The 23,531-nt window shown below is 53.7% G+C and overlaps 1 protein-coding gene across 1 annotated transcript; it reads right to left on the reverse strand.

Moving 5' to 3' along the window:
- Nucleotides 1–6,061: 6,061 nt before the first annotated feature.
- On the reverse strand, nt 6,062–23,179 carry TTC22 (tetratricopeptide repeat domain 22). Its single transcript, XM_004588708.3, has 7 exons — nt 22,398–23,179; nt 12,304–12,359; nt 12,001–12,116; nt 11,383–11,501; nt 10,563–10,724; nt 8,030–8,182; nt 6,062–7,238 (listed from the first exon to the last, which is right to left on the reverse strand). Exons 1-7 carry the CDS (start codon nt 22,962–22,964, stop codon nt 6,702–6,704), a joined length of 1,710 nt encoding a protein of 569 aa, XP_004588765.2. The 5' UTR covers nt 22,965–23,179; the 3' UTR covers nt 6,062–6,701.
- Nucleotides 23,180–23,531: the final 352 nt, after the last annotated feature.

Consider the following 23,531-nt stretch of genomic DNA (forward strand, 5'->3'; position numbering starts at 1 on the left):
CCGATCCAAAGCCAGGAACCAAGAGCCTCCCCTGGGTCTCCCACGTGGGTGCAGGGTCCTAATGCTTTGGGCCATCCTTGATCGCTATCCCAGGCCACAAGCAGGGAGCTGGATGGGAAGTGGGGCCGCCGGGATTAGAACCAGTGGCTATATAGAATCCTGGTACGTGTAAGGTGAGGACTTTAGCCGCCAGGCTACTGCACTGGGTCTAAGATCTTTCTGTCTCTCCTGTCTGTAAATCTGACTTTCTAATAAAAATAAATAAATCTTTTTAAAAAGACTTGAAGGACGCTGCCACCTTGTGCTCGATGTGACATTTGTTGGTGTTTGAACCACAAACGGCCTGGTGTCTGCGGTTTCTCTATCCAGTGGCTTCCACCTAGCATACGCATATACCTGCCCAGCCCACACAACTCCTCACTTCTTCTCCTCTTTCATGTCTGTGCTGAGTGTCTCCTTTGTTCATGGCACTGTCTGCCACCCTGTCTTCTCACCCTCAGCACTCCATTGCTCATCTCAGTGGAATGCAGTGGCCACAAGGGCGGGGATTTTCATCTGCTTTGGTCACTGCAGTTTCCAGTGGGACCAGACAGTAAATATTTTAGGCTTGGTCGGACGCAAGGGTCTTTGTCACAGCGATTCAGTTCTGTCATTGTCAAGCAAAAGTTGCTGTAGACATAGGCAGTCAACCGAACAGGGCTATGTTCCCATAAAACTTTCAAAAAAAGGGAAGGGAGTTGAAAATAGCTGGTGGGCCCAGACTATTGCCGGACACCTTGTAGATATTCACTGAGTGAATTAGCTAGTGGATAAATGATTTGATGAGCGCAAGCCATCAGTATGATGCCTGGCACACAACAGGTACTCAAGAGACATATATTCCTTCCAATTAGTTCCTACATCATATTAGAAGCACAAAAAAAGTGCTGTGGCCACAACTCCTGTTGGGTAAGACAGAATTTCAAGGGGGCTGTATTTTTGAGTTGTCTGGGACAGAACCATAGAATGTGTGTGTATCTGTGTGTTTGTGTATATGCTGTGTATGCATATGTATCTTTGTGTCATGCAATGCATGTATGTATATGCACAATGTTATATGTATATATATGCATACATTTAAATATTCACGTGTGTAGGTATACACATGTTTGTGCATGTTCATGTATGTGTATGCATCTGTAGGTATGTATGTGTTTTAGTTATATGCATTTGTGTATTCGCACATTATGTATGTATGCATTTTGTGTATATGTGTATGTATGTGTACACTGTGTTAATGTGTGTGTCTGTGGATATGTATATAAGGTATGTATATATGTATATATGTTTGCACACATTTGTGTGTGTGTGTATATATATGGATGTGTGTGCTTTAAACAATTGGCTCATATAATGGTGGGGCTGGAAGGCCAGAGTCTGCAGAGAGCTAGGGAAGAACCAAAGTCGCAGTCAAGTCCAAATACCTTCTTGCTTGGGATAGGTCAGCCTTTGTGGTATTCAGACTGAATGATGCTGGCCCACACTAGAGGAACCGTCTCTTTCACTCCATGTCCATGGATTTAAATGTTAATTTCACCCCCTAAAAATACCCTCACAGAAACACCCAGAACAAAGTTTAAGCAAATATCTGGGCACTGTGGCTGTCTTCATCTGTTACTTGAGGCTGGTGACTTGTAAGGGACTTGAATGTATTTCTCACCATTCTGGAAGTTCAAGATCAAGGCATGGTATTCAAGGTCATAGCAGGTATTCAAGAAACATTCTGCTGCATCTTCACAGAGTAGAAGGGGTTGAGGGGGCGGATGCTGCATCCTCCAGTGCAAAGTGCCCTCTCTGAGACCTCTTGGCAAGGTGCTCACAGAGCAGGAGGCCAGAGGACCCCCCTACACACGATGATTGAATCACTTCATGGAGGACTTTAAAAACCTCCCCTCGGGGGTTGAGTTCCCATGTTTGAATGTTGCAAGGACAGAGCCAAGGTAACCCTTATAAAAGGCTGTCTCTGGGTGAATGCTCCTCTACAAGACCTTCAATCAAGGGTTCAAGGGCAAGAGGTTTCCTTGAAGCACTATAAGGAGTGCAGAGAAAATGAGGACAGGAAGGAAGGGAACTCTACCGGTGTGACTGTGCACAGGTGAATGCTGTGGGCAGCTGGGCCTCCATCCCACTGGTGACATCCCAGATCAGGTGTGGGTGTGCTGCAGACTTGTCCTAACAGCAGGGCTTCGAAGGTTGAGGTCTTCATCCCCCAGTTTCCATTCACTTTTGGTGGAGGGCTGCTCCCCAGAGCAACTTGGACTGAGAGAGAGGGCCATCAGGTACAGAAAGGGGCAGAAGCTGGCAGTAAAAAGGGCTTGGATGAACACCTTGGAGATCAAGGGCAGCCAGGGTGGGAAAGTGGGGGTAGGAGTAGGGGATACGAGTGGGGCCTTAGGTAATCTTGGAAGATAAACCAACCACTGTGTTGTTCATGGTACTGCTTTTCAATTCAGGTCTTTTTTGACTAAACATAACCCTACCTGGGACAGATATTAATAGCTGTGCCAGCAGACAGGCAGAGACCATTTCCTTTCCTTTGGGCCTGTTGAAAATTTTCCTGGGTAGGGCTCTGATTGGCCCAACTTTGGTCTGGGGGTGGGGCTTTATGATGGACAGTCTTCACCACCACCCAAGGAAGTGGAGAGCTATTTGTAGCAGGGAGGGAGGTTACAAATGTCACATTGAATTTCCACAGTAGTAGCGCTTTTATTTATTTTGTTGCAAGTGAAAAAAAAAAAAAAAAGAAACTCACAGAAGAGCTGCAGCTTAATGAGACAATTTGCATGGCCAAATAGAACAAGTTCCACTCCTGAGCTACTGACTGGAAACACAAGCTGGAAAAAGTCAACCACATGTTACTGTTCGGTTTCCAGGGCCCTAGAACAGAAAGTAGTCTTAGTTTATTCCTTCTGCCTTCAGGGTAGTGTAAAGGGACCTCAGGGAAGTTACTTGTCCTCCCTGAGCCCCAGTTTCCTCATCTGTAAAGTGGGACTGGAATGAATGCACAGCTCATGGGCTTATGAGGAGCTGGGGTAAGGCATGGGAAATGGCATGCACCAGGGTTGGCTAGGGCAACCCTGTTCTCGGTCTTTAATGATGATGATCGCCTTCTGGGAACCTTCACAGTTCAGGTACATCATCCTGTGGCCACCTGGCAGTCAACTGGAGCTCTCCTGATCACTGCTGCTGCACTGGGGACACCCCTCCACCTTCCCTTCCTCTAACCACCAGAATGCTGCTAGGCCTCCCAGACCTGGGAGGTAGGAAAGGTGTACAGGCAGATAGAGGAGCAAGAGATGAGAAGTCAGGGCAGGTGCAGGCCAGATGTGCAGCCTGTGGCAGCTGTATATGGAAAGGTGCGGGGGTGGCCAAAAGAAGACCCCATGTCTCTGTCTCCCTCAGTGAGCCCCAGATAGCAGCCCCACAGAACTGGGGGCGGGGGTTCTTTTTTTTTTAACATATATTTTTATTGCACTTCCTTTTTTTTTTTTAAACTAATTACATTGCATTATGTGATACATTTTTTTATGCACTGGGATTCCTCGGGGCGGGGGTTCTGACTGCAGGCATGTGCAGTACCCAAGATCTCTTTCAAGCTGCTCATTTTACTGCTGAGTCAGAAAGGGCTGAGTGTCATTAGCCACCTTCTTCCTCCAACAAGGGAAAAGGCAAAACATGGGGAAAGGAGACATTTCACTTCATTGGCCCCCAACCACCACTGTATGGGGGTTCCCTGAGGGCCTGATGGTGGGGAAGGAGGAATCCTGTGCTGCTGGCATCCAATCTGTGCAGCCTGGAAGCCAGGGTGAAGTAGCCAAACTACTGAACAGCTCACACAACTGTAGCAGGTGCCCTTACGGAAAGAATGTGGCCAACGTACTGTGTTCAAGTCATTCTGTTTATTAGGGTCTGTTCTGGGTGAGCCCAGAAGGTGAAATTGGGGGCAGAAATTATAGGAAAGAAAGCTTCAACTCAATAAGAACGCAAATTCAGAAGACAGAGACCTGGTTGGAAGATGGATTGATTCCCACATGAGGTAGAGATCTGTCTGTATGCCAGGGGCCTGTGAGGGCTTAAACCCTCTTTCCAGAACTTTGGTTGTAGAATTGGGTCTCCTCTCTAGATGGGGAGGCTGGAGAAGACAATGACTGAGATTTTGTCTGTCTTGCCCTCTGTGCCACCGTTAACATGCCTTGCTCACATTGGCCCAGCAGCTTTCGGCTGCCTGGTGACGGCCACAGAGAGAGGAGTGGCCTGGAAGGACAAGGCGAGACTTAACTTCTTGGTTGGAATTATGGGCTCATTAAGGCTGCCACTCTGCCAGGCCCACCCTCTCAGCCCAGGAAGTCCTGTTGCTTCAGGTGCGTGGCAGCTGTGCTGGCATCTGCCTAGGTCCAAGTGTCCTGCATCAGAAAGATCTTCCACTCAGAGAAGGAGCAAATATCTGGGCACTGTGGCTGTCTTAACCTGTTACCTGAGGCCGGTGACTTGTAAGGGACTTGAATGTATTTTTTGCAACTGGCGTGGAGGTCACAGTCCTGGAGGACTGCCTGGATGGGCCTGCTGAAATAGGATAGCCAAGTCCCATGCCCCAGGCGAGCCAGGCCTTCCTTTTCAGGGCGGGGCTGACAAGCACCACCCTGAAAACCCTGAAAGGTGAGTGATGGGATGATGTGGCAACTGCTCCTATAGGAGGCGCTTGGAGCTGAGCACTTAGGGGATGGAAATGGCAGGAACAGGTGCAATGAAGGAAAGTGCCGGCGCAGACAGAATGGGACTGAAGTGACAGGGATCAGGCAGTACTCTCCGTACATGGGGAGGAGGACGCAACCTCTGGCAGGGAGGGGCAGCTGCATAGGGGACAGATCAAGGTTGTTCTGGCTCAAACCCTGGCTCTCCATGGATTTAGCTGTCTGGGCTGAGTGTCTCTTGAGCAAGAAAGGAGGATGGCTGTGCTTACTGACTGGGACAGGGAGAGAGTGAAACCAGGTTGCATGCGGGAGGTACTCAGCTCCAAGGAGGAGGCAAGGAGAGGCTGGGAAAAGGGGCTTCTTGCATCCTCCTGGCTTTTGGTTCACCCATAGACATCTCCGAAAGAAGCTATCACAGTGCTTGTTCCCCATTTCTATGATCAGTGTGAAGGAGCGCATCCAAAAGGAAGTTTACTGACAGGAGGGGGAGGCAGTGCAGGGAGAAACGCTTGACCTTGGGGACAGGAAAGGCAAAGAGGGAAACAGGGGAGAGGCAAACTTCATCAACCACTAGACTTTGCCAGAAAACTGGCTTGAGTTCAGTTTTATTCTATTTCAGCAAGGAGGAAAATTCACAAGTCACAAATTGAGAAGGAATGGGGTGAGGTGGGAGGGGGAAGTGGACATGCTGTGTGTGCTGCCTGCTGGTCCCTGCTGCGGGATGTAGGGAACATCATGCAGAGTGGCGATCCAACCTCAGCCAGGAGGTGGAATTCAGGGGTCTCAAGGTGGGCCGTGGTGTCTGCCATGCCACCATTGTAGTGTTGTCTCAGTGGCTATCATTTGTTACAGCCCACGTGACAAAGAATACACAACACTTCATGCTTTACTGCTGGCCAGTTTATTGGTATTTTGCCAAACCTGAAACAAAGGCTGAGATAAGTTTGCAGTATGGGGTGGAACAGCTGGGAAGTGCAGCTTCAGACAAGCTACTTTCCATCCATGATTCTGGAAGAAGCTGGAGGATGGGGGTTCCGAGGCACTGTACTTCAGTCTGTCCCCCATCCATCAACAGACTCGTGCATGATGCAAGATCAAGGCTGGCCTGCCCCGACCGAGGCTAAGGACCAGGTCGATGAGCAAAGCCTGGAGCATAGCTCTTCAGAGAAAGGGAAAGTTGCCAAAGACATTTAAGGCATCAGGGTCCTGGTGCTGCCATTATGTACAACCTGGACTCCAGCAAGACCTTCAATTGGAATTTTGGTTTCAATTAGTTCTGGCACGTGGGTTCACAGAATTTAAGCCTTGGTGGCAATCACAGTCCACATCCTTGACAAAATTTTGTGTCTCAGTTCTCTATACTTTCCTTTATTCTCATACAGAAGCTCCAAGCATAGGAGCAGGTGCCACTTCCTAATAGGAAGTAGGCATTTGTTCACAGACTCCATTTCAGAGAGTCAGACTACAAGGCTCAAGTTGGGGGCTGCTGGAAAACTGATAAGCAGGCAGGGAGGAGCCCTGGGCAGGCAGGCTAAGGCAGGGCCTGTGCTTTGATGGGCCTAGCTCCCTGTGCCAACTGCCCTCTGCCTGCACTGCAGGATGTGGAACCACTCACCAAATTGAAGAGGTTTTCTTACAAGGACAGAGAGGGCTTTTGGCGAATCCACCAAGGGGTCCTGGGCCTGGGAAGGGGACTATCACTACCACGGAGGCAAACATTTTCTTTGGCTCAGGAGACAGCTATCTTGGTTTCTTTGTAGATCCTGCCTTCGGGTTGGTTGAGTATGTTCTCACCTTCCTGGGCTCTCAGGAATGGGGTCCTGGAAACCGCTGTGCTGGAACAACGCCCCCATGCACCGTGTGGATCTGATCAGCTCTGCTCACTCAGACACCGACCCATGGCAAGACAGGGCCCTTAGCGAGCGCCTAGAGGTGCTCCAATCATCTGTGGACGGGGTGGGGTCCGCCAACTCACCAGGAACACGACCGGCGGCCCCGTGGAGCCCCAGCAGCATCCCCCTCGTGCTCCATGGTCTCAAAGAGCAGCCGCACCAGCGCCAGCCGTCCCTGAGCCACCAAGGCCCGGGCCAGCCCCAGAACCTCGTAGGTGTGGCCTCGCCATACGCGCTGCAGCTCTTGGCGCAGGTGCGCCGCGGGGTACTTGTCCTGGGCCTGGCGCAGCCAGACATCCACCTCATGGCCCAGCTGGGCGTCGCTCAACTGAGCCTGGCTCCACTGCGCCAGCAGCACCTCCAGCAGGCAGCCGAAACCCTCGGTATGGCAGGAGCCCGTGTCGTCCAGTTCCACCGCACGCTTGAAGCAGGCCGCAGCGTTGGCCTCCTCGCCCTTGATGCGCAGGCACTTGCCCCGCAGCAGCTGCAGCTCAGGCAGCGAGGCGCCCAGCTCCGATTCGCCGGCCTTGGCCAAGAAAACCAGCGCCTGGTTCAGCGCCGCCTCGTCCACCGCTAGCAGTTCCTGCATGGCATCCACGCCCATGTAGTAGTAGACCTGCAGCGGGAGCGGCGGGCTGAGTTGGCCTCTGTACAATCCCCGGAGCTCATGGCCCTCCCTCCGCCCCGCTCCCTTTCACAGAGAATTTTGTTCCTGGACGATGGAGACCCCTGGATTCCAGGGTCAGCCTCTCCGTTCTTAGCCATATATAACCTTGAGTGAGTCCCTCTGTCGACCTTACTTTTCTCATGTGTAAAATTAGAATATTGTTGAACCCTGGTCCCCCACTGCTGCGGTGCAGCAAGTCCCGCCTTTATCTGTAGCACCGGCATCCCATAGAGGTGCCAGTTTGAGTCCTGGCTGCTCCACTTCCAATCCGGCTCCCTACTCATGGCTTGGGAAAGCAGTGAAGGATGGCCTGAGTGCGTGGGCCCCTGCACTTGTGCGGAAGACCCAGAGGAAGCTCCTGTCTCCTGGTTTTGGATCAACCCAGCTCCAGCCATTGCAGGCATTTGGGGGGGGGGGGGGTAGGTGAACCAGCAGATCAAAGAGCTCCCTCTCCTTTGCTCTCTATAATTATATTTCCAATTTAAAAAATTTAAGAAAAATTAGGATATTGTCACTTCTAGGTACTTATTCCTGAGCTCAGTAATAATAATGATGATGATGGTGATGATGGGTTATACTGTGTTTAGGATGAGCCAAGTCCTGTTGTAAATCTGTTCTTATTTAGTCCTTCTCTTGGCTGGAGGGGTGGGGACTGTTCCCCGTGCACAGGGCCCAGGCTCAGCCTGGCAGGAGTAAGGTTTTATCAAACCGTGAGCTCCTCAAGTCAGAGGCCGCCTTACCTGGCCAATGTCCACATAGGTCTTGAGGCCTGGGCACACCTTGACCACTTCCTCCAGGTCAGCCTTGGCGCAGGCCAGGTGGTTCCTGTCGGGCATGCCCCCGAGCCCCGCCTTGGCCCGCTCCAGGTCATGCAGGTAGGCCCTGAGGTGGATCTGCAGGCAGGATAAGCTCAGGGGAGGGGTGCCAAGCAGGGGCCTCTGCCAGGCTTCCCCCCACTCCCCGACACTGGGAAGTCAGGCTTCGTCTTTGCAGCCAGCAGGAAGTTCCTCAAGGTGACAGCTCAGAGGCTAACGTCCTGGTGTAGTATCGCTCCCTCTCTCTGGCCTTGGTGTCCCTGTGTGCCTACTGAGGGGGCTGGGGATGAAATTGGAGCCCCTGCATCATTTGCTCATTCATTTGATAAAGGCTGAGTTTTGAATGTACCCCACCACTGTGGGCCACATGATTTTGAACACATAGCAACCTCTGGGAACTTCTTTTTCTTTAAAACAAAACAAAACAAACAAACAAAAATCAGTTATTAGCATCTTCCTTGAAGGCATGCCCGTGATGACTGGGGTGCCTGACAGGTGCTTGGTGCCTTCACTTACTCAACAAACATTTCCCCTAGAGGTACTGTGTGCCTTGGCTGTTCGGGCTGAGAATACAAAAGAGAGCCAAATGCCAGAGTCCCCTGCCTTGGAAGAGCTTCTATTTGTAGTTGGGGACAGAGACGATGAAGGAGTAAAAAGCATGTGAGGGAAACATTAGCTCCAAGAAGAGAGTGAGCCATGTGAGGAAGCAATAAGAAGCAGGTGAGGGGTTAACAATTGCAGTGAGACGTTTCTTAACAAGAGCTGCAAGGTAGGGGAGCCAGGCAGATGCTGGGTGAAGGGCAGTGGTTCCAGGCCAAGGCCCACCCAGGCCACCAGAAGGCTGGTGTGCAGTGTGAGTGCAGCAGGAACTGGAAGCAGGGGGCCGGGAGGTTGTGGGATTCCAGCCTGCCTTCAGGGGTCACTGCAAGCATTGAGGCTTCTGCCTACTAGATCCCGAGAGGTCTCTTCCCTTTTTGGGCCTGCTCTCCTGGCATTTTAAGACAACGATGGAGTTAAGAGAGTTAATGTTGAGGTTCCAGCTGCCCGGAGGCAGGAGCCTTGGGGAGGGCCACCACCTCCTAGTACCCCTCAACAGAATAGCACATGTCCAGCCTTGCTCATGGGATCCCCATGAGGATGAAATCCAACCACAAGCCTGAGAGTGCCCCTAGAAACATGTTGTGACTTCCTATTACGATGAATGCCATTGTTACTGATATTAATAATAACCCCATCAACAGGGGAGGATTCTCCTGCTGGGCACCTGCTGGCTAAGTCATTACACAGTGGAGACCAAGACCAGGAGCAGATCTGCTGCTTGGTGGTGTCAAACATAGTGGAGAGTGGGGTGCAGATGGGTGGAGGGCAATGGACTGAATGGCTGGGACCAGAGCAGACTCTGAGCTCCAGCTTTGTGTCCCCATGCAGGTGGGACTCTGTGGTGGCTGCAGAGGGCAGGTCTGGGATGGAGGCAGCGGGCACCTCAATGTAGAACTTGCAGACCTGGATGACTCTGTAGGGGATGACCTTGAGGGACAGTGATTCAAGTCACCATCAGAGCCAGTTCCTTCTGGGCTCTTCCTATGTGCTCTTTCTGAGCCTGACAAAACTGAATGTTGGGCCCGGCAGTGTGGCCTAGTGGCTAAAGTCCTCGCCTTGAACGTGCCAGGATCCCATATGGGTGCCGGTTCTAATCCCGGCAGCTCTACTTCCCATCCAGCTCCCTGCCTTGTGGCCTGGGAAAGCAGTCAAGGATGGCCCAGAGCCTTGGGACCCTGCACCCGTGTGGGAGACCAGGAAGAGCTCCTGGCTCTGGATCAGCACAGCACTGGCTGTTGCGGTCACTTGGGGAGTGAATCATCGGCAGTGAAGACCTTCCTCTCTGTCTCTCCTCCTCTCTGTATATCTGACTTTGTAATAAAAATAAATAAATAAATCTTGAAAAAAAAACCTGAATGTCATTCTGCTTGTGGCTCTGGAAGGGGCTGGCTGCTGTCTGTACCCAAAGAAAGAGGTCGAGTCTCAGGGTGTGCCAAAGGTCTCCTAGCTCATGGTAGCAAGGCAGAACTTGAGCCAAGGCTGCCTGTGAACTGCCTCAGGTCTGCTCCACTGTGTATCGAGGATACCTCCCAGGTCCCAGGCCCCAAGCCCTGGGTATCAGCTGCTGCTGGCCCTGACATTTAGATGGGGATGGAGGCTTGCCATAGAACTCAGGGCAGAAGGTGGGATGGCCAGATTTCTACCTGGATCCATGGGATTGTGCTAGGGCTAATGTGGAAGGGCCGGCAGGCTCTCTGAGCAGGTGCAGTAGTTGCCTCTGTATGCTCTGGCATGACATGGCCATGAGCCTTGACGACTCCTAATGCTCAGACATCTGGGTGTGGCAGTAGTTCTTAGCTTTGACTTTTGTCTCCTGACCCCCAATGGCAGGGTGGGGAGGGGCTAGAAGGTGACCCACCTTGGCCCTTGTGCAGTACGCCTGCTGGTTGAGCTCTGGGTCTCGCAGCACATCCAGGGCCATGTTACAGGTGCCCATGGCCATATCAGGCTTTCCCAGGAAGTGGAAGATTTTGGCTAGGCGATTCAGTATAGGAGGCTGGTCTTTGGCAATCTCAATGGCCTAGGTGAGGGAAAAGGGTGGGAACAAACCATGTGGTTGTGCACTGGAGCCAGCTAAGTGGTATCATGTCACCTCAGTGCCCTCACCCCAGTAGCTACCCCAGCCCACCTGCCAGCTGGTCCAGTCACACCACAAGCATGACCCCCTGTCACTCAGACTCCTGGAAGCCTCACTCACTCTCAAGTTCTCACCAGGTTTGGTAGTTGTGGTCAGCAAACTCTTCCAGAGCCCACATGAACCCCTCCCACCCAGCATGTGTGCCCGCATTTTACAGAAACAGGGGAGAGAAGGGGATGACATCAGCTTCCCCCTACCCTACACTTACAAAATATGGGTTTTCCATTGGATGTGGCTGCTGCCTGTTTTCAGCAACTTGCATGGGACTGCCTCCCACCCCTTGGCCTTCAGGGGCAACTCCTAGTACAGGGAGTCATAATGAACCAAGGTGGGTCTGCTTTGAGACTGGAGAACTGGGGAACTGGGGCAGGGTTTAGGTCTAAGCAGACAAAGATGAGTGTGACACAGCAGAGCTGTGTGGGATGGAGCATGGGAGAGCTGAAGAAGCAGCAGGTGTTCTAGGAGAGGCTGGGGTTTGGCATCCTCTCCACACCCCCACCTACCCCCAGCAAATCAGGGTGGGAGTGGTGGGAGTGCGCACCTTGCCGAAGCAGTCCAGCGGCTCCGTCCCTGAATACCCACAGTCGTGCACACCCATGGGCGTGGTGGAGAAGGTGTCCTTTCTCTCCAACAGCATCCCAAGGTAGCACCAGGCCAGAGCTGCAGGAGGACGGAGAGGGACTCTAAGGAAGCAGCATGGTGGGGAGGTCAGAGGAGAGGCCCCCGTCCCACCCCCCACCCCTCCCCGCTCAGGGAGGAGAGGGGCTGGCTCTCCTGGAAGAGTCAGTCCCCATGGAGACAAAGGAGGGGCCAGTGGCCTGAAACCCTAGCAGACAATCTGGGGCAGAGGGACAGAGGAGGGCAGTGGGGACACAGGCCAGGCCCGACTTCTCCCACATAGCTGCTTGGGCTCCTGCCATGAAAAGGTGAACCCTCCCCTGCCCTGTGAAGGGGTGGGCAGACACAGGGGTGCTCTCTACTACTCCAGGTCTAGAGATGCAGCCATGGGCAAACACTGAGCATGTGAGACAACAGGCAAGGGAGAGACGGGGACTGGGGAAAGGCACCAGTGCCAGAGCTGGGGACAATCCCTGCGGCGGGCAGAGCAATCGGCCACGGTGCAGGGAGAGTAAGCAGAGTCCACGACAAGAACTCCTACCTCGGTGGTGGGGATCCGAGGACTTGAGGACCTGCCGGAGCAGGGCCAGGGTGCGGTTGAAGGCCGGCAGCCTCCTCTGCTCCTCGCTGCCTAGCTCCAGGAAGATGCCATCCAGCCTGCGGCCACCAAAGAAACATGACCATCGGCATCTGCTCCTAGTCCCCTCTGGGGGTCTGGGGAAGCCCTGGTGTGGGATAGGCTGAGCCACCTCCGCCTCTCACCGCTACCGGGGTGCCAGACCACAATCCGCCCCCCACCACACACACCAGCCGGTGCTCCCTGTCCGTCCCTTTTGAGCCTGACCTGATGAACAGTGTTGCCATGGTGAAGTACCAGCCCCTTTTCTCTTCCACCGGGACCTGCAGAAGCAGAGACTGGTTATACTACTGTGCTGGAGTGCCCATGGTGCCCCTGCTTTCTCTGAACCCCAGAGCTCTCATCTCACACACCCTTGATTGCCTTGAATAAAGCGACTGCACTGGGAGTACAGGGTGGAGGATGGGACAAGCTAAGTGCATGCCCCAACGAGGTGCCCAGAATACAGCAGGTATAGAAGGTACCTCCGCTCTGCTCCCTCCATGCTCTGTGTCCTCTGCCTGCCCCCTTCCCCACCCTGCCTTGTCCCTGCAAGGCCTGTCCTCCACTGTCCACCTTCCCTGTCCCCCACTGCCCACTGCTTCTCCCCCTTAACTCCTTCCCTCAGCTGCCACCTGCCCAGGAAAGCCTCTCAGGGCATATTGAATCCCAGGTAAAGTAGGACCCCCCTGCACTGCTTTCTCATTGCTATTCCTGCCAGGCTTGCTGTGCATTTAGACCGACTTGGGCAGCAGATAAAATATTTATGCAGTTATTTATGGGAATAGCTGCTCCTGCCTGAGGAAGGAATTTTAATGAAAACCAATCAAACCCTCAGTGCACATCAGCAGCCCTGCCTTGGGCCCCAGCCCTCCCTCCCTCTGTGATCACCTCCTGGTGCTCTCAGTTCTGCCCCCACCAATCCCTGCCATGTTCTCCTGCAGCCAGCACCCCAGCAGCTCTCAGCTCAGCCCTGCTTCTGAGCATCGAGAGTGTGAGGCTGTGGACCGCAGGCTGTGGAGATGGGTACTGAACCGCATCCTCACCCTGACCCAAACAGGCACCCAGGCTGGCTGGGGCAGTAACACAGGCCTAAATGAAAGGACTTGGCTGTGGCCCTACTCTGGGCCAGGTCTCTGGCACCCAACACACCTGGGAGGGAGCTGTTAGCCCCATGTTACCAATAAGCACATTGAGACAGAGAGAGAGAGAATTGTTTAAGGTCACACCGCTCGAGATTGTCCAAACTGAGAATCAAACTCCCTACCCTATGCTGGATCACCAAGGCCAAGAGAGTGGTGTAGACACTGGGCAGCAGATGAACAGGCCTCTCTCAGGCTGAGGATGGAGGTTTCAGGTGCATGTTGGCATTCTGAGGTGCAGTGTAGCCCAAGGTACCTTGGATGGAGGCTGGGTGGGAGCAGAGCCCTAGGGTGAGGGGTAGGGAGGAGCAGCCAGGTGGGCAGGAGCACAGAGGGTGTGATTGGGGCAGGGTGACCCAGGGCTCAGCTGCAGCTGCTCTGGGGAGCCCCGGAGTGAACTTGATGGAGGAAAGGACGTGAAGGACCTTGTGCACGGTATCCCAGGGACAGGGTGACTGCCCATGGATCTCTTCACTCTGGGGGAGGCCCGAAGATAGAATCTCCCAGCCTGCATTTCTTGTGTGTGTGGCTATAGGCTGAGCAATGAAGCCAGGAGAGCCACAGCAGGTCCCACCGTTAGGCCACCCTGCCCACCTGATGGCAGGAATGACAGGCCCAAAAATGTGAGAAGGTAGACAGGCCTATCAGAACCAGGGGAAGGGTTCTTCCAATCCAGGAGTGTTCCCAGGCTTCCTGGAGGAGGAGATACTAGAACAGGGTCTTCAAGGAGCAGCAGGCCTCACCCAGGTGGCCACCCAGTTAGCACCTGACAGGACTGTAGCTGGGATTTTGCTCAAGCCCCAGCTGGGGCTGGTCCAAGCCAGGTCCTCGGCACTGTTCTCTTGATGTTTCATTATCTGTGGCTGAGGACACTGAGGCCAAAGTAGTGAGGTGACTTACTCAAGGCCCCACATCACTTAAATCAGGACTTTAAATCCAGTGGTTTCATCACCACTCTGCTGCAGGTCCCTATTCTCAAGCTATTCAAGAACTTGCCTAAACTAGCAATACCACCACCTGGTGGCAATATGCGGGAGTTGTAAGGGCAACTCTTCAGGGCTTAATGGGACTCCTCCTTTGACATCTACAGGAGGGCTTGTGGGTTTACAGAGGGAACAAACAGGCTTCACTGTGCCTGGGCTGAAGTCCTGTCCCGGTAATGAAACTGTTCAATTCTGGCCCTAAAATAGGCTGTCTCTTTAAAAAAATTCTTCCGGTTGCAAGGAAAGCAGCTGATGAAGCTGTTCCTAGGGGCAGGCTGGTGCGCCTCAGAGCCATAAATGAAATTCAACAGGCCTCTGATGGCCCTGCCCTTCCCAGAGAAGGCCAGGGGTTGTTCTCTTTCCTGGAGAAGGGAGTTGCAAGGAAGCTCTTAGCCCAAGAGAAATTCAACTGCAGAATTTACAACTCCCAGCAGCCAGAGTTGGCTGCAGCCCAGGACGAGCTCAGCTCAGGGCACCACGGCTGGATGCCGAAGATCTGCCCTGCCTGGGGTGGGCACCCCACTGCTGCCCCAGTTTAATCTTCACCACAGTGTGTGAGCTGGGGAGGCTGTGGTCTAGAAGACTGACTGCTGGGCCCATGCTGGCCCTCACTTGAGATCTGTAGGCCCTGGGGACTGAGAAGAGAGACGGAACTGAAGCAGGGGCTTCTCAGAATACGGCCAGCTCCTCTGGGACCCTCACAAGGACACTGAAGCAGATAGCAGCCCTGACTCACTGCCTTCACCTCATCATTTCAGCCCAGGTCTCTCTGACTTCAAGTTCTCATTCTGCCCACATTAACCAGGCACAGAGAGCATCCAGTATTTGCTGAGGCCTCTGCCCACATTCCACCTGCTCCCAGAGCAGCCTGCAAAGTAGGCACCATTCCCCCACTGAGTGCAGATGGGAAAACCCAAACATGAAGGTATCCTCGGAGCCATAGGGCTGTGGTGCAAGCCCAGCATTAATAACAGCACAGTTTCTTGAGCACTTACTGTACATCGTCATGGTATCTTACATGCATTGACCCGTTTGTCTTGCTCAAGAATTACCCATGAAGTAGCAGCTGCTATTGATCCAGTTTACAGATGAAGCAATTACAGCACAGAGTGGCTAAGCAAGGTGCCCAGAGTGACACAGCTGGCACATGGCAGAAGCTGGAAGACAAGATCCCTACACTGAATTGCTGGAGACCAGTGTGTCTCCAAGAGGGGGCTCTCAGGCCCATGGGGAGCTGGCTAAAAAGACAACTTCCTGACCTGTTGCATCTGGTCCAGCCTCCTGGAGTGTTCTAACCAAGGCCCTTTCTTGCATGCTGAGGTTCAAGAGGCAGGCTACCAGGCATGGCATGATAACCTAATGGTTAAAGTCCTCATCTTGCGTGTGCTGGGAACCCATATGAGTGCCAGTTCTAATCCAGGCTGCTCCACTTCCCTTCTAGCTCCCTGTTTGTGGCCTGGGAAAGCAGTAGAGTATGGCCCAAAGCCTTAGGACCCTGCATTCATGTAGAAGACCAGGAAGAAGCTCCCGGTTCCTGGCTTCAGGCTGGCTCAGCTTCGGTTTTTTGCGGCCACCTGGGGAGTGAATCAACAGATGAAAGATCTTTCTCTCTGTGTTTCCTTCTCTCTGTGTATCTGCCTTTCCAATTAAAAAAAAAAAAATCTTTAAAGAGACAGGCAGGCTACCACTCACTGTAGCATGCCATTAAGAGTGGAGTGAAAACCAGGCTAGCAGGGGGATAAGAGGGCCCAGCACTGCCCTCTCCTGGGGAACCTGAAGGGCCAGGTTCCTACAGAAGGTGACAGAGTGGGTGACCTGGTGGAACCACATCGGAAAGGGGGCTTGGGTAGGGGAAGCCAGATGGAGAAGCCTTCTTCTCCCTGCCAGAAGTGGCCCTGGGGAAGACTGTGAGTCAGGGCTTGGCTGTTTGGAGAATTTTCAACAGAAACTTACTTTACTAGGCAGCCACTCACTGTGCTCTTTGCTGCTGAGCAGGCTGGACAGAGAGACCAGTAAGTCCGGAAGGGCAATATTTGCCTTGCTGTTTGACCTTTGTCCCTGGCCACAGCTGGACTCCACGTCTCAGTCAGGTTCCCCAAGGGCACATTTACTTTCTGGCATATCCTCAGTGCACCTTGACCCTGGCTTCTCAACTCAGCCTTGGAAGCCAGAGAACCTCCTCCTCCCCGTCCTCTTCCTCTTGCTGGACCAGGAAACAGAAATCGACAAAAATCAGCCACCAGCCCAGTCCCACAGCCCAGGGCAGAAACACCAAGATTCAAGTTCAGATCTGCCTCCCTGCAATGCCCCTGTTTTTTTCATCTCATGCCTTGGCCCGGGAAGGGCTGACTCTGCAGAAATGCAGGTCCAGCGGTAGCAGCTTTATGGTTGCATCCTGCCAGTGGGACCGGAATGTCCTCTATGCGCCCAGGAGAGGAGGGCCCCTGCGCTCCTACACACCCAGACCTGCCCATGCCCAGCCTGCTGCTGGGTTGATTGGCTGGGACCTTCTCCACTGCACATACAGCACAGTGTCCAGGTGTGCCACATAAACCTAGGGCTACCACTCACTCCCCCAGGGTCCCAGAAAGGCCCCTCGCTCAGCTTCTGCATCTGGATACAGAGTATCCTGTGTGGCCAACTCATGTCACAGGTGTGCTGGTACAGAGGGAAGGCACTGGAGGGCTGGGTGCCACACCCTGGCAGTAAGTCTGGACTGGTGTCCACATGGAGTCTGAGTTTTCAACACACGGACTGCAGGTTCCCAGGCTGCCTCCTTTAGGACACATCCCTACCTCATTGTCCCTAGTGAAACAGGGCTAGCCTGGTCTCCTCTTTTGTCCTCATGGAGCTGTCACACTGTGGCAGCTAGTCTGAAGACCCCTCCTGCCACCTGCGTTGATGACAAGCATGGCTGCATCTTCCCCACGACCCTGCTATCCTGCACCCTTAGTGTATAAGATCTCCCTTGAGTGACTGGGGGATGGGTGGCCAGATGCCACTCAAAGCGATTTTGGTTCCTGGATACTGGGAGGAGACGGGAGAGCTGGTGGCAGGGTAGTTTTGGAAGAGGAGCCAGAAGAAAATTCAGAAAATACCTATAAGACAAGAGAAGTGGCCCCAAGGCCATCAGAGGGCTGGAGCCGGGGTGGGAGTGGGCACTGTCAACATACTGCCTGGGACATCTGCATCCCATATGGAAGTGCCTCGTTCAAGTCCCAGCCAACAGTGCTTCTGATCCAGCTTTCTGGACATGGGTGTGCCCAAGAGGGTATGCCCAAGAGGATGGCCCAAGTACTCGGGTCTCCGAGCCAATATGACAGACACAAACTAAGTCTGTGGCTCCTGGTTTTGGCTGGCCCAGCTCTGACGGCTATGGGATTTGGCGAATGAATGAGCAGATATAAGAGCTTTCCCTCTCTTTCTCTTTCTTTGCCTTTCAAGTATAATGAAATATTTTTACATAAAAAACAATAAAACAGGCTACACTGGTCTTCCATCTATGTTTTAATTCCCCACAGACTTGAATCAGTTCCTGGCAGTCACTCTTGACCATGTCATTGCCCCTCACTGAGCCTCAGTTTGCTCATGTGTAGAAATAGGCTCATCACAGGTCAGATCTGCTGATGTGAGGATGAAGTGAGATCCTCTGTGAAGCGCCCCCAGCAGGCACAGAGGCTGGCTCATCATCCTGCCTTCCCCAGCTCCTCTCCTCACTGAGCCAAATCAAGCCACTCAGCATCATAGAATTGTGTACATGGGTGTGTGTGTGTACACACCTTTGTACACACAGGCAAGTATGTGTGTGTTGCTGATCTAGGGCACCTTCCCAGCATTTCCTGCCAGGTCCCTTGTCCTCTGGGCAGGTGATAGATTGGAATTCACACACCTGCCAACACCACCCCCACCCCTGCTGCTGAGACACTCAATAAAACCCAGACAAGCAAGGTGCACTGCTCAGGCTGGGTGAGCCTCTGCCCTCTCTTAGCCTGTGTGCAGGGCAGACGCACAGCACCCAGCAGTGTGCCTGCGGGGTTTGAATAAAAATCAGTGCACTGGAGTTGGTGCCATGGCTTAGGCTAAGCCTCTGCCTGTAATAAGGGCATCCTATACGGATGCTGGATCGAGATCTGGATGCTCTACTTCTGATCCAATTCCTTGCTAACATGCCTAGAAACCAGTGGGATTCTCGCTCCGATCATAAACATCATAAACAATGTCAGCAGCTGGGGAGAGCTCCTCTTCTGACAGAGCCCATGCTGGAGGAGGTGCTGGGTGCTTTCCCTCCTTCCTGACCTCTGCCTCCTTTCCCCTTGGGGCCACCCAGATTCTCATGCATGTGTGTTTATTTTCCTACCTTTCAAATAAAAACTTTCTCACTACATGCCTGCACTTGGAATGCTTCTCAATGTTCAAGGCCAAGAACCTGGAAAATTTTAATAATCCACTCTCCCACACTTCAAGACGACAAGAAAGAAATGTCTCGGAGGGGGACTGATGTTGTAGCGTTTCACGTTAAACTGCCATCTGTGATATCAGCATTCCATGTGGGCATTGTTTCAAGTCCTGGCTGTTGCACTAATGATTTGATCCATGTTAATGGCCTGGAAAAGCAGTGAAGGATGAGCCAAGTACTTGGGCCTCTGCCACCCAAGTGGGAGACCTGGAATAAGCTCCTGGCTCCTGGCTCCTGGCTTTGGACGAGCACAGCTCTAGCCTTTGTGGCCATTTGGGGAGCGAATCAGTAGATGGAAGAGCTCACTGCCCTCTCTCTCTCTGAAACTCTGATTTTCAAACAACAACAAAAACAACAAAAACTTGGAGCTAGCCAGCAGCTGGACATGGCTTTGTTAAGGAGCACTCCACAATGTTGTGCAGGGGCTGGAGGTTAAGCAGGGAGCAAGAGAGAGCTGAACCCCAACACACACCCTGTCTGGTGCCTGCCCAACTCTCACAGTCCTCCTGCACAGACATCCCAAGACTGGCATCAGAATTCCACTTTCCAGATGAGGAAACTGAGGCACAGGGAAGTGAGGGGTGATGGAGGCTAAATTTCAGCCTGGTCACCCTCGCCAGAACTCAGGCTCTCAACACCAGGAAGTCCCCAAGACTGCGTGTGCAGAGGGACAGCTGTTGAGGGCGGGGAGGTCAGGCATGATGGAGCAGTGTGGCTCTGCAATCTTCACAGTTTAAGAAAGAGAAATGGGAAAAGGGGGAGGGTCAAGGGGGGAAGTCACAGAGGCGCATGCACATGCACACAGACACACACATACACACACAGCTGTATTGTGTAGCTTTGTCAGGTCATTAGCTTCTCTGATGAGTCTCTTGGTAATCCAGGGAAGCAGCCACTCTGGGCTACCTAGCCTGGTGCTCCTTGGCCTCTGCCCTGCCCAGAGCGGTCCCAGCCCCATTGAGATACGACCCTAACTGCGGCATGTGATAGCCGCGCTCCTGGGGGCACTCACCCTCCCTCGCTGACCCTGACTCAGTCTTCATCCTCCTCAAGCCCCCTGGCCTGGGGCAACTCACACACCACCTTTCTCAGAGTTCCCCCTCTGCCTCTGATTTCCAGCGGCCACCTGGGAGGGGTGCCCCCGCATTTCTGGCCAGCTCTTTGCATACACATATCACACCTCAGCTTCACTGACCTCTCCAGTGGAGCGCATTTGACCAGCACTGATCAGCTCTGTACCCTTTAGGGCACTTAAGCTTGCTGTACCTCAGTTTCCCCATCTGTAAAGTGGCATCACAGGGTTCTTCTAAAGGCTTAAAGGTGACCAGAGAAGGCAATCATGACCATGACTCTGTGTGGTTGTGTGAAGGAGGCCTTCTTGAAGGCGGTGACATTGGAGCTGGGCTTCAGTGGCTGCAGTGTGCTTTCTAGTCCCAGGGACCAGCACTTGTGTGGGGAGCTGCGAGGCAGCCCAGTCTGGTTGGGAGAACTGCAAGCAGCTCAGAACAGCTGGGAATACAGGCCAATGGCAGTAAGAAGAGATGCAGCTATGGAGGAAGGCAAGAGTCAGACTGAAGCCCCTCTGTGAGCTTCCCCCCACCACTGGGCTGGCCTCAGTGGCTGCTCCAGTTCAGCTGTCTAAAGTTGTCACCCATTGCAGGCCCCGGAAGTGCCTTTGCACACATCACATACCTGTGGACAGTACCCTTGCTGTACTCCCACCAGCGTACTCCCACCTCATCTAGAAGCCTCCCCGCTCCCGGCTACTGAAGTGGGGTATGCCTCATTTGACTCCCAGTCCCTGTCCCTCTAGTTACAACAACAGACTCCCTGGAGCTCCACTGAGGCTAGCGTTAGGCCTGCACAGTGCACTCCCCTGTCAGTCCCTGGGATCCTGTTTTTGCATCAGAAAATGCAACTTGTTAGTGCTGTCACAGGACACAGGCTGGGGAGACATGCTGTGCCCTCGGCCAGCTGTGTGCTCTTCTCTGATGTATCCCTCTGGCTTCTGCTGGCAGAGGGAGGTCACAGGCAAGATGGGCTAAGGTGATGTTTACTTCTCTCTTTGTTCATGAGTTTCTTAAACACCTGGTCTGGCTTACAGTAAGTAACCAATACTTGTTAAGATGTTTCCCCTTCCAGGTCTAGTGGAATGGCTCAGTAGCTAAATCCTTGCCTTGCTTGTGACAGGATACCATATGGGCACCAGTTCATGCCTAGGCTGCTCCACTTCCCATCCAGCTCCCTGTTCTGGGAAAAACAGTGGAAGATGGCCCAAAGCCTTGGGACCCTGCACGTCAGTGGGAGACCCAAAGAAACTCTTGGCTCCTGGCTTTGGATCGGCTCAGCTCTGGCTGTTGTAGCCATTTGGGGAGTAAACAAGCAGATTGAAAATCGTTTTCTCTCTGTTTCTTCTCTGTGTAAATCCGCCTTTCCAAAAAAATTAAACAAACGTTAAAAAAGTGAAAAGATGTCTCCCTTCCCCATGTGGGCACTGTGTACAAGGGTTTATTGTTAGTGACAGCCCCAGACTGATATACTACAGTACCTCATCAGTGTTGGATCATCACGGAGGCCAGGGTGCCCCTCTGCACTCCAGAAGCCTTTTCTGTAAGACCGGATAATGCCAATTGTCCATCAGTCAGAGTCTTAGGGGGTGGGCAGCCTCCGAGATGGTCCCCAAGTGACCCTCCCATGCTATGTATGACCTTGTGTCATTCCTTCCCTTCAGGTATGAGGTGAGCCTGACAACTTGGTCCTAAGGAACAGAACCTGGCTGCAGCGATGGGTCATCCTGGGGGTGAGGGAACCAAGCTCCACTGGCAGCCAGCAGAGTGGCTGGGAAGCAGAGGCTGCCCTGTCCCGTGTGCCTTCAGATAAGCACCCAGCTCACAGGCTCTGAGCTCAGCTGTGACGAGATCCTTGGCCACAAAACATGCACAGTGAAATGTGCCTACTGCTTTAAGGCACCGGGTTTTGCTCTGCAGCAACTGATGACAAACGTATTGAGAATTTATCTAAGTAGTGCCAGTCCCCATGCTGCACATAGATCCACCCAGGGTACAGTCACTGACTGCCACTGTGTACCAGGCCCCATGCCAGGCATGAGGCTCACGGTGGTACCCAGCCAGACACTGTCCCACTCCCTAACACTTAAGGATGAGGATGAAAGAGCCTTGTAAATGGACAGCAGGAACCTGGAGTGGGTGTCAGATCTACCTGCAGGAGAGGTACACTGGAGTCGAACCTGGGGCTGCAGAGAACCTTCCAGGAAAAGGGCGAGCCCAGGGCACACTAAGAAGCAGCTAAGAGAGAGGCCAGGGGAGCTCTAAGGAGTCCTGGTCCATAGGGAACAAAGCAAGAAGAATGCAGCAACAGCTGGGGCTGGAAGGACAGCACACAGAGTGCCCAGGGTGCCTTGGGTGCACCTGCCAGGCGGTGGGGACTTCCTGAGGGCTGTGGCCAGCAGAATAGAACACCACGACTGGGCAGCAGAGGGAAGGATGAGGCAGAGGGTCAAGCTGCAGGGCAGGCACCCAGGGAGGATGGCAGCCACTGCATCTGAGCAGCAGGTGGCTGGAGAGATAGACTTTATAGATAGGAGGGGCAGGATGCATGGGGATGGAGGAGGAGTGCGGGGGTGGGGTGGAGTGGGGAATGTTGTCCAGGTGCTCTGCAGAAGGAAGGGATTCCACAAACTCACGCCCCTCCCAGTCTGAGGTGGATGTGGCAGTCACCTACCTGTGGCCCGTAACCCAGCGCCTTGTCGTAAAGTGCGATACCCGCTGCCAGCACCCGCACGCGCTCCTCTGGGCTAGCGCAACCCACGTCGAAGCCATGAGCATACCCCTGCTCCGCCAGGCAGCGCGCAGCACGGAGCTGCGTGTCCCCGGTGGCCTCGGGGTCTTCCGCCAGGCCCATGAGGCCAGCCAGTCGTGTGGCACATGCCTCTTCTTCTTCCTCCTGGCCCAGCCGCCCGTACACGTGTGCCAGATTGGCCCAGGCGTTGAGGTTGCCCGGGTCCTCGCGAGCCACCTCGAGGAAGCTCTCTCGGGCCTCGTCCAGCTCCTCCAGGTAGAAGGCGAACGCGCCCAGCAGGTGCCGCACTGCCGACTGCTGCAAGGCAGGCGTCAGCTCCAGCTCCTGCCGCAGGCCCTCCCGCTGCAGTTTCAGGTCCCGGGCGCGCAGCGGTTCTGGCGAGCGCGGCTCGAAGTTCAACTGCATCTCCAGGTGGAAGTGGCCCGGAAGGTAGTCCAGGTCGTCGATGAGCGCGTCCAGGTCGTCAGCCATGGTCTCCGGCTCCGCCATGACGATCCCGATGCTTCCTGGCCTCGCACCGGGCAGAAGATCGATTGTCTCGCGAGCGAGGAGGGCACGCAGAGGCCGAGGGAGCGGCCGCTTCCCAGTGCCGGGCGCCTTCTGCCCATGGGTGGGTCCTCGTGTCAGCCAGGGAGGGAGCGCCCTGTGGGTGTTTCCGCTTTCCCTGCTCAGCGGCTGTTAGGCGTCGGCATAGCACAACCAGAAAAACAGGTGCAAGCGCACAAACCCTGGGGCGAAACGAAAAAGAAACTGAGGCTCACTGGAGGAAAGGAACTTGCCCGGGTCACGGGACTGCGACTCGCCCAAGGAGCCCAGTTTGCTGCATATTGGCCGGCCCTTCTTTTCCCGTGCGGCCCCACTCTCCCTCTGGGAACTCTGTCAAGCCTGGCCTTCCTAGCTACCCAGACTGCCTTCAGTGTGCTGTACCATCGTCGCCACAGGACCCAAGTGTCCACGTTTACTATTGTTACATTTGGTCCTTATTTAACAGGCTGCCCACTTGCGGTCTCTTCATACTTTATGCTAAGCTGGGGGAAAGACCCTGGGCTCTGTGTT

The sequence above is a fragment of the Ochotona princeps genome, chromosome 2 (assembly GCF_030435755.1).
Source record: "Ochotona princeps isolate mOchPri1 chromosome 2, mOchPri1.hap1, whole genome shotgun sequence".
Lineage (NCBI taxonomy): Eukaryota > Metazoa > Chordata > Mammalia > Lagomorpha > Ochotonidae > Ochotona > Ochotona princeps.